General features: G+C 33.8%; 1 protein-coding gene across 5 annotated transcripts in view; it reads right to left on the bottom strand.

Moving 5' to 3' along the window:
- Window positions 1-4,086: 4,086 nt before the first annotated feature.
- Window positions 4,087-12,110, bottom strand: part of LOC140148470 (uncharacterized) — a 79,433-nt gene continuing 71,409 nt past the window's right edge. For 2 of the 5 annotated variants that reach the window (XM_072170443.1, XM_072170442.1), the window contains exon 9: window positions 4,087-5,726. In XM_072170443.1, coding sequence (XP_072026544.1) covers window positions 5,619-5,726 — 108 coding nt within the window. In that variant the 3' untranslated portion in view covers window positions 4,087-5,618. Of the gene's footprint in view, window positions 5,727-10,006; window positions 10,060-11,797; window positions 11,853-12,110 lie in introns of all 5 variants that reach the window. The other 3 variants (XM_072170446.1, XM_072170445.1, XM_072170444.1) reach the window with 3 other exon arrangements.

Genomic DNA, 12,110 nt, shown 5'->3' on the forward strand with positions numbered 1-12,110 from the left:
CTATGTACAATGTTTACAATATAATACACACACAATCTAAATACATACATGTATTACTGATAAATAATTACAAATTGCATTGTTAATGGCTGGTTGTCCATCGTTAACGTAGCAACCAAAATGAGAAGTCATATCAAAAAGATGTCAAGAGAGGGTATTTTGTTGTTATACTATGGTATTTCATATCAGTTTGGAAAATTTTTCCATTACTGAAATTTCATGCACAAAATTTCATATTCACATGGGAGGTAATTTTATACCACCACACATAATTTTTATTATAGTATACCAGCAAATTAGATCAAAATTATTTAAACCTATGATCTCAAAACAAAATTAAGACAAGCTTCAATTTTGAGGTACATCTTAATTTTGAGTTGAGGTCAAAGGTTTAAATAATTAATTATGAAATCTACCAACGCAGATGAACTTTCATGCTAAATTAGATCCAAGTTTTAAAACAATTATTTGACAATAACTTTTTTTATTCCTGAACTAACAGAATGTGTGATTGCTGAACATTTGTTTTAAATATCATTATAATAATTTCTGCCACCAACACATACAGGAGTATCCATTCCTGACTATACCAACCTGGACAAATTTACTGAAAATCTATTGCCTCTTATAAGCACAATCATGTATATTTGTACTTTGAAAAAATAAGGTAATAAGGTAGTGTAAAAGAATCAGTATGAATGGAGCAAGCCGCCTTTGCCTTTTTTCGAATTGAAATTATTCACAAAATATTGAACTTCATATTGAATATCATATGAATTTTACATCAAATTTGACAAAGAAGTTGCAAGCAATCATGCCATCCTCCCAAGGTTCTCCGACTACTTTTTTGAGACAAAAACTTGCAAATTTTCTGCAAAGTTGACGATGTAATCACCTCCACTTCACTGATAAACGTTGGTCCTAAATACTTTGTTTATCAAAGCTATCTAGGCCAGCATGCATATATTAGCCTACACTGGCTATCCAGGCTTGTGCATTTGTATGAGCTTGGAACGGTCCATGGTTTTCCATGGATTAGCATGTGTTCCTCACGGACCAACCTGGGTAAACAAACAAACAACCAATTTAAGCTTGCCACAGAACAAGTAATCCTGCTGAATCAGTGTACATGTAAAGCATTCAATGCTGAATGGTTTCCTGCAGCCTATAAAGAGGTATGCATAGCATTTGAAAAGATGCACACATATGAAGTGGCGTTTAGCTACAGTCTGTGGCTCTCACAGACTTGGCGAGGGAGGAGTGCGAGATGTTGATGCAATATCTCTTGATAGTACACTAAATCAGCAGAGCTTTATAGTGCTAGTGGCGTGCAACTGGGAACTATCAGTACACTATATTTTTTCTAGCTTCTGTTCTGATTGGGTACATGATTCTAAGATTGGATTAACATGTACCAATCTTGCCCATATCAACAAACCTTGCTATTGTTGACCTACAACTTGTAATTACAACAATACAAGGCGAAATACCATTAGAAATAATGCAAATTGCATGAACAAGCACCTTATAATATAATGAAGTGTCAAAATCAATGGATAAACTAACCAATCTAGCTATACACAATATACATAACACAACACAGCTGTTTGTGATGTGATCAAGCAAATGAGTCGGACATCAATTATATAATTTTGATTTCAATAATTATTGTTAAATTACACATGTAACTGCTAGTTTTGTTGAATTTGGTATCAAACTTGAATCATTTGCTTTTGATATGCACATATGGTGTTGCTTGAATTAAAGAAAACAAAAACAAGCATTACTGTATTCAACCTAAACAGCCCTCTCCATAATTAGTACCACCAAGGGCTTTGTTTACTTATTCTAACAAAAACTCAAATGACAAGCACAAAATCCTGGGAGCAATTTCAATTGCTGCAATTTCATTGTACATTTCTTTGAAGTTGAGCCTAGTTTTACTTTTATAACATAGGTAACAATAAGTAATTCATTAAAACGAGTTACTAACGTAATCCATTAATATTCTAATCAGGTTGAATACGGTACATAAACTGACATCGATTTCCCAACGTTCAATTTATTATACTTGATCACATCACATTTTCCGATCAGTGTAAACTACAACCAATAATAAGCATACATCACAGTGCAAACTACAACCAATAATAACCCAACATCAAGGCATAATATGCTCCCCATTGTGCACCTTTCTCCAATTTAATTGTGAAATACACCCTACATACACTATCAAGGCACACTATACTGCAACAACTTGTATTAATACAAAAAATTATCTTAGAATATAATATCTTACTTTGTACACTGCACACACTGAAAGACAATATCATGAAGAGCTTGTTCGCTTTCTTTTGCTGGCTGTGTTTCATACACTGCAAGTAAGCAAGCTTTAGCTTTATTGAGCATATTGCATATACTCAGAGTGCACATTCACAAAGACTTGCAATAAGGACAGCATACTGCCCAATGTGTTTGCATATATGTTGCCATTGCAACAAAAACGGCATATTCCATTCTCAGCAGTGATTGCTGGTTCCCCACTGCAGTTTACCCCTCAAATATAATTAGCTTTGTTAGGGGCATTGTCCTTATTTTTGACAATTTGTCACTACGGCACATTTTCGGAAAATTCTGTATCCAACTTACCAATTTTGTTGCAATGGGCCATTCCAATTGAAATACATGAAATCATGACCTTAATCTCCAACACAGAGGTTGTAGATTTCAAATGGAATTGCCCTTTCAGGTATCCCCATTTGAAATTCACACTCCCTGTGTGGAAGATTAAGATCATGTCTTCCATAGGGGGTGTATAGATTTCAACTGGAATGGGCCACAGACTAATACAGACTATCCCAAGTACCTGTGCTTTGTATGCGGTGAATATTCATGAGGACCGATCGTTTGGGCATGTCTAACAGTCACACAAGCATTGTGTGTGGTTATGCTTGTCTAACAATCATGCCAGTGTTGTGTGCTTTCACATATGAGCATTGCGTGTCTTCGCGAAAGAGAGTAAAAATATGCTTAATGTGCATAACAGTTTTGTCTGTCGCACTTCATGGAACGATCGGCCCTCATTATCAGGTGATGCAGGGACTTTTGACTGTTTGTGTTTAGTCTAAAGTAGTCTGTGGGATATTAGGCATTTGCTGCAAGTTTTTGTGAAAGTAGTACACTCTAGCATTAATAATATTATATACTCCTGGTCACCCCAAACTTGGACTTGAGGACAATTGTGCAGTTGGTTCTCCCTTATTTTTCCTACAAGTTGATTAACAAAATAAGTACTTGTAACACTAAGACTGTCTACTAAGAATGTCTACCTTCCTTGATGTTAGTTACAGAAATACCTTAATCCATAGAAGGGATTAAGTTGTGTTATATGTACCACCATGCAAATTGATTTCTCCTAAGGAGAGGGGTGGGATTTTATTTTGATCAGGAGTATATTAAAAAGATAGTTTAAAAAGTTCCATTTTCACCAGTTTAAACAAAGTACATATTCAGGATCCTTTACAACAAATTGCTACAAAAGTTAAACAGATGCTGCTAAAAGCATTCTTCAAGTAACATGAACAAAAACTAGTTTACCTAATAATATCTTAAAAGGTTATTAAAGGTATGAAAATAAGTTAGCCATCAACTTTCACATTCTTAAATAATTTTCCCTTTATAAGAGCTTTGCTAAACATCTTTATGTTTACACTGTCTTAATTAGTAATCATTTTATGTCCTATATAATATAAATGATTGTAAGAGTGTGAAAGTTGAGTAAAATGTACATGTCCATAATTTTTGTGCATAGGAGCATGACACAGCAGGCAAGTTTATATGCAAATTTTATACACTTTTTACACATTCTGTAAAATATGCGAGAAGCATGCAGATATAAAAGCCAAATGATGATTTTTTTACAAATGTCCAATATACACTATTTATAGTAAGAAACAAACCTTCAATATATTCCCATTGTGACAGCAGTTTTTCAATTGTTTATCAAAGATTACAAATTTGGAATGGTAGCTTTCTTTTATTTTACTGTTTGGTATACTGTATTTGGAAAATTTTGTGTTACATAAGGAAGTTGAAAAGAAAGTGCAAAATATTGAAAATTAAGTGCATCATGCCTGATTCAGTTTCAGGAATTCTATGGATAAGTAGAATTCTAAGAATAGTTTCTTATCTTATAATATTACATGTAGATGCTTATAGCCAAAGACAGATTCTAACGAGTATATTGTTTTCCTAATTACAGTATTGTCAAATCAAAGCAATATTACAGATTTGCAGTTTATTGACATCAGTACAATATATTTTAGGTTACTGAATTATCATATGTGTGAATAAATACCACATTATAATATGACACTTTGAATCAGTGGCAACAGTGTGAATAGAAAATAGGCTATTGATTGACCCAATTTAATTTATTCATGTCCACAGTAAATATCATGCCCAAATATCAAATACCTTGATAGTTTTGTCTCATAATTGAATAGGAAGGCTAGAAAAGGCAAATATTATATGATGTAACTTCACTATTGCACTCTATAACTTACATGTTTAATGTTAACATATACTTGACAAAATGTTAGAAAATAAGACAAGTTTATATTACTCTTCAGGAGAAATGGAAGGGGCAAAATAGGGAATGATTACAATTCATTATCATCCATATCATCTGTGAAATCACATCTATTCAGTCATGGCAAAGAAAGTTGGGGGAATGAGACAGAAATAATAAATCAAGTTTTGTCCACAGCGCATAATATATAAAAAGGTTTAACCGCAAACTACAATTTAAGTTGTATTTTTTATTGGGCAAAGCATGCATGCTGCTCTGCAGTGTTTCATATGCACTGATTTTGCATCAAATTATATATTAAACGATAGTAAACTTCCTGGGTATAAATATGAATGATTATAATCTATCCCTGGGAATCTACCTTGCTGAATATTGCACATATCCCACAATGCATCTTGCAGGGAACAAATTAATTTACTTCAAAGGTAATGGCTATTCCATTTGAAAGCCATCCACCCCTATGGAAGACTTCAACTTACTCTTTCACATGGGGAGTATGTATTTTCAATTGAGTTACCTGAATGAGTGACTCCATTTGAAGTTTACACCCTGTGTGAAAGATTCAGGATATTACTTCCATAAAGGGTGTATGGATTTCAACTGGAATAACCCAATGCTGCAAGATACCACTTTGTCATAGGTCAACACACCTGAAACAAGTATACCTTAATGTTCAATTATCAAGATGCATTGTGGGAAATAAATAAGCAATCCCGGGCCAGGCCTATTGCAAGATGAAGCTGGCTATTATAATCCAATTATCTATCACTGATTGTCAGCTGTCCTGCTAGTGTACATATTATTTTCCAAACTTGCAATAATTAACAGACATCATCCATGTCTCATATGTGACCAGCACATTTTGCTGATGAATCTGTAGCATATACAAACTTGGCATTCCAATCCATGAAGAAAAAAGACATAAAATTTGTGCAACAGGTTTACTTAATTAAGGTATCCAATGAAAGGGGTTAAAGATGTCCGCCTTAATCAGACTGGCTATCCAATCCACATCTATCCATGACAATTAGTATCGTGTAATCTGTATTCCTGAAGCTGGTTTCTGCTGTGTTAGTCTTGAGCTTGACCTTGTCGGCCGAGACGATGACCTCTCACTGTACGTCCTTACCAAGGGCTGGAAAAACAAAGCACAAGATAATATTGAGATTTAAAATATGACAATTTGAGGTCATCTTGAGAAATAGTGATAATCTGATAAGATAAAGTGCAATCCTGTTTCTTTCAATTAAAAAATATAAAGAAAATATTTTTACTGTAAACATTTGAAGCTGTAGGCTTGCATTTTACTTCAACGCACAATGATCTTATACAAAATTGAAGCTGTGTGAGAATTATGGCATAGCAGCATTAAGTGTCTACTATAATCTGAGACAGAATTTAAATGTTAGTCTTCATTTGACTTTACTGTCAATCAAACGCCAAACGACTCTTGATTGGTTAGTAACATGTGAAAGGACGGTTGAATCAGCTGGTGTCTTCATCGGAAAAAAGGAATCGCAGAAAATGGTGAAAAATGATGGTACTTTTACAAGGCAAAATGCAACATTTCTAGGCATTGTTAAAATGGTGAAAGAAAGTTCCTATTACCGAGACTTACCTTTTGAGACAGTTTGTATGTTTGAAAGTGAAAAAATAACCATAGGGCATGCTGTGTGTGATTTGCTTCGTTCACAAAGTTCATTTATCATGACAAATTGTAAACAAACCGTTTCCGAGTTTGATTGACAGATGACGTCAGACACAAACTTGTCTTTTTAATTCTATCTCAGATTATACCTATATTTACACATCTTTTATACCCAACTCAGCTCGACACACATGTACAAGTACAACAAGCACAATTTGCTTTGGTTGCTTCAGCAATTTCAAAATACAATCAGAAATGCACATCTATATGATGGAATTTCCTTTTGGAGGGAATTTTAGTATTAGTCAATCAAATATCTTAGAATCACATTTCATGTGAGTGCAAGAACATCTTATGGAAATAGCTGCTTTATATCAAATGCATTATATATGCAGCATGTCCAGTACATTGTAAGATGCTGATTTTCTATTGTCTTTTCCTGGTGAACCATTAGAAGTTGTATATCATCGACTAATAGCAAGATGGTTCAATGTAATTATGCAAATGGCAGCTATTTTCTGTGAACATATACAACATTCTTGCATGCACACAACATTATATGTGACACGATCGGGTCCATGGAGGCCAAAGGTGGCAAATTTGAAATTGAGATAAAGGCAAAATATGGAGTAAAAATCAATGAAATACATAAAATAGACATCACAAAACTTCATAACTTTAGAACCAAGTATGCTAGACCTTTGATGTTTTCAGTATATGATAGCCTATTGTTTGTTTAAGGTAATAATTACATAACTCAATTTTCAAAAATGCCTCCTTTGGCCTCCATGGACCAGATCGTGTCACATGATTATTCCACTTGATCATGTTTCTTTCACTATTTGCAGAGCAGGGAGTGTGTTAATAAAAATATGTGCCTCTGCTTGTCACCTGTCATGTAAATTTGCAAGTCACAACTTCACAAGTGTATCAATTTGCCATGACCGAATCAAGGAAGACACACCCGCTTGGATACTTAACTTATAACTGATCTGCATAAAATCTACATTATACAAGGGTGGTTAAAATGATTAAATGTGTTAACTGATGAATTATACATGTTAGACTAGGCAGACTACATTAATTTGCTTCATGAGATTTTAGTATAGATAACGGCAATATTCAGCAGACGTCCCATATCAAAGAGTTAAACTAGGAGAGGCAGATTCCACCATGTTTGCATGTCACTTGTGCATAGTGTACATCCAGATTTGTTTTGCCATGTATTTGACAAACTTTGCTTTATTAGTGCAAACTACTTGGTGATCTGTGTATAATGCAATTGTGCTGTAAGTACACATGTTAATGAACACATCTCTGTAGCACTTATGCCATTGAAGCAGCCAAACATCAGCCTATATTTTCCCTTTCCAAATAATTGCACACATATACCATTTTAGTCCCTGTATATGACACTCCAATTGGGAAATTTTTTCCAAAGTATTAGGCTATCTGTCAGTGTATATGGAGTCTGCCCTCTCCAGTTACAGCTATGTTGACTGGTTCATTCCTCCTATAAAGTTCCCATGATTAGTTTCATTTTCCTTTCTCCAATCTGGCTAGACCTGAATTAGAGTTCTCTTTTAATTGATCTGGCAGTAATGACATACTAAAAATGTCCTCCATCCTTTGTTTTATACACATTCACAATAATCATTGCACTTTTACTGTCAATGAAGTATTAGCGAACCTTTAAATCTATGTCATGAAAATGGGCAAATTTTGAGGAAATTCTGAGTTATATCAAAACTAATGAACCAGTCAATAACTAATATGAACCATATAAATGCTCATCATATTTGCAAAGTCATGCAGGAATCTAGAGGCAGAGTATTAAAGATTAACACTTTAATTCAGAAAAAAATCAATTTACGCCCTCGTCCAATCACAAAACTTGCCTCTAACAATAAAACTTTAATTTGATTTAGTCTTGTTTTAGATGTTTTTAAGAATTCTATGGAGAGAAACTACAACCATAAAAGTAATAAACAAACAGACAAACAAACATAAATTTTGTGAAATAGGAACTGCTCAAACAGGTACTTTGGAGTGTATGGGTATAGTGGCTGTGCAGTACACCAGATGAAAATGTGAAAAATTCCTAGAAATTTAAAGTCTATTTTGAGTGCATAGGTAAGGTGTAGTTAAGCACTTGATGACATAAAGGTAAAGGTAAAGGAGACGATCCTGTATAAATAGTGATCGGAGTGCCCATCTCTTTCATTGGCGATTGGGTCAGACTCTTCCATATATTGTTGCTATAGGGGGATTGCTACACCTCCTCCACAGCGAGTCTGTTACCTACCCATCATTTAAGAATGCAGGTACCCATTTATACACCTGGGTAGAGAGGAGCAATTAAGATAAAGTGCCTTACTCAAGGGCACAACACGATGGCGTCGCCGGGGCTCGAACCCGCAACCTTCCGATTATGAGTCGTAGCCTGTTCCGCTCGGCCACCATGCCCTCCTGCAACACTGCAACTGGATGTTTTTTTAATTTTTTTATTTCTACGTACAGATAATATCACTGTAACATTTAAGAATATTTGAGTAAAATGTGAAAGAGTTCATCCTATGTAATATAGTGCGAAGGGGTAAACGAGTGAGTTTACTGCATAGACAAACATGGTACACTGAGTCCGTTTTGACATTTTTGACTTGAAAATGTTAAATAATGAAGTATATCATTATCATTTTACCCTCAGATTTGGGTGGGGTGTGTGTTATATAAAGCTATGGTTAAGAATTTACTACTGAATTAAGTGCATAACTATGTTAATATGTGTGTGAATAGTGCTAAAATTATACTATAAATTAAAAGTGATAAGGAGACAATTTGTAGTGTTGCACATGTTTAGTCCATCAACCTATGCTGGGCTATGACATGCATTTCTAATTCTTACACCGACTAATAATGATCAACACCACCATACATACATAATAATAACACAAATGTGATAAAGAAAATAAATTATACAAGACCATGTGAATTGAAATATCACAGTAAATGAACAAAAATGTGGTAACTTTAAATACACATTGATAAGCATTTAAAGTACACACACAGAAAATTTGTTTCACAGAAAATGAAAGTTTACATTAGTGTTGTACACTTTATCTATGTATGTTTCATGAAGTTTGTATTAGAATAATGAATGCAAAACCCAACGCTAGTTACATCTCCATTTGAATGTGATGATGTGTAATGTTCCATCATTCCAATAAAATGTTGGATTGTGTTTCAGAGCTACTAGCTCTGATAAAAATACAAAAGTGCAAACTCACTATTACTGCAAATTTGACAACAAAGATTTTCTACATAGTAAAAATGCCATCTCTAAGTACCGTACTTGTTGATCATTGTTAAACTGAAACTTTTGACTACTTTTAGCAGGGCAAACTACTATGCCTGGCAAATGGATCAGATCTCTGAGAAGAATCAAATATTGGGAATTCTTGCACTTATGCCGAGTGTTAAATATATATTAGGGATATTTAATGAATACATGTATTATGTAAAAATTTGGTATTACTATATTAAGCAATGAATGTCATAATAAAATTATATATGAAGTTTGAAATAAAATATTTTGGAAAATATAAGAAAAAACATTTATATTAAGTGAATAAAACTGAAATGAAAAAATTATGCTGCCAGTTACAGAAAACATACGAAACGAAATAAAATCTGATTGTGATTATTAAATTTGTTTTTGTATATAATGGTTAAGTTGAATAATTTATTGCAGATCTATTAAAGCTTACCTGAAAAATGTTAATTGCTTACTTTCATTATCTGGGCTTAATTCTGGCTCATCCTGCAAACATAAAGATGAGCATTCAATACCTCCTTGAGTTTAATACCTATCATCATTTAATTAATACTTCCAACAACCAACATATATTTTTTCTATATCAACTATACTGAGATTGTATATCTGGACATGTAAAAGTTGCAGGTCTTTTCGTAAAGAGCAGGGGATCAGCCTGGGCCTGTTGTCTGTCACACTCAGCATTGAGGTCAACTTGCACTGCCCTTAGGGGCTTGGCAGCATATCGACCAGTGGCGCGCTTTGAGGGATCTGAGTATCCAGAAAGCGTGGATAAATGCTGTTTTATTATTATTATTATTATTTGTCAAAAGTACATTACTATATTGGCTGTATGGTGACAACAAATTACATATATATATATATAGCCTATATTAATGTGACAGCAATTACTACTTTGATTACACTCTCAATTAAGAGTGGCAAAGAAATTTTGGATTTATAAACAGAATTCCAACAACATCTGAATATTAGGCAAAGTTAACTACCTCCATAATCTGAGCTATTTAGTCCTATGATGAGCTTGCAGCAATCCCAATTATAAATCTCTACGTCGAACACTAGGCAGATATCTTATAACCTTGTTCTTATGTTTGGTTGGGATTGTGCCAGAGTAGCCATCAAACTGGGCTAGCGACAGATGGCAAGATGATGTACCAGACATAAAGTGTGACACAAATATAAATCATAACACTAAGCATATTTACAGCTGCTGAAAGCAAGATGGTTGTAAGTACTTTGTAAGCATTTTGCACTTACGACATTCTTGCATACTGATGTATGGCTGTAACGATGCTCAAGTTGGTTAGCATGACACTCTTGACATAATTAAGAAGATTTGTGTGCTTCTACTTACATCACCATGTCTGACCCGACACCAAATGATTCATCTTTCAGACCAATTAAATATAATACATCTATTTATATATATCTCAGCAGTGCATATAATATATAACTAAAAACAAATTGTGATGTGATCAAGCAAGATAAGTCATTTGTTGAGCTAAATCAATTCCAATTGTAGTTGTTTTTGTTTAATATTCATGCCAATTTAACATTATCACAGGTTACATCAATTGGGCTATTCACACTACCCCTGTGGAAGATTTTGGGAATATCTGCCACAGAGGGAGTATGTTTTTTAAATGTAATTGGTCAGAGTTAATCATTTTAAAACCCATACTCCCTCTGAATATGGCTTTACCTATATCTTCCACAACTAGAGTGAGTATTTCAAATGGAAGTTACCCAATTGTCTATTCTATTTGAAACTCACGCTTCCACTGTGGAAGACTTTAGCTAAATCTTCCACAGGGGTAGTCTAGATTTTAAATGGAATAGCCCATTTACATATTTTGAATGCCATAAAAATATGAATATTTTCACTCTTCAATAAACTTAACCGAAAAATTGAACATCTATTTTAACCATATCTCAGAATCAATTCAAGCCACAAATGACTAATTATATTGCTTGCTTACAAATTGATGTTCTACAAGATGGTGCACAATAATGATGGATGAAGTGAAATGTATACATTAAAAGTTCAGCAACATTGATATGCTTCTTTTGCTAGATAGCTACATTATAATCCACCACCATCAAGACGTAGATGACACAGACAAACTGAGCTATAATTTAAGACATACAAATACAAAAAGTGATGAATTAAAACATGTACATGGTGAGACAGATTTGTTGCGTTATTTTCCCTGAGTAAGTTTACCTTTTGTACTTTTGCCTTTGGTTCTAGATCGTGTTTTCTTTGGTGAAGGGTTAGGCTAGTGGTGGTAGACACCAAAAATAAAGTTTAAATCAAAATTAAAAACATGGAGTTAATAATCATATTAAATGTAGAGACAAACATTGTATGTGTTTGTGGTTTTTGCACCCTTGAATTCAAGTCATCATATATAACAGTTTAAAGGCTATATACCCATACTAAACCAGTGTTTAACAAAGCACTCATATATTGATAAAAAGGTTTGAAAAACTTGAAAGGGTCTAAACAGATGTTGAGATCAAGTTGGGGTAAACAT

The sequence above is a fragment of the Amphiura filiformis genome, chromosome 3 (assembly GCF_039555335.1).
Source record: "Amphiura filiformis chromosome 3, Afil_fr2py, whole genome shotgun sequence".
NCBI classification, from domain to species: Eukaryota; Metazoa; Echinodermata; class Ophiuroidea; order Amphilepidida; family Amphiuridae; genus Amphiura; species Amphiura filiformis.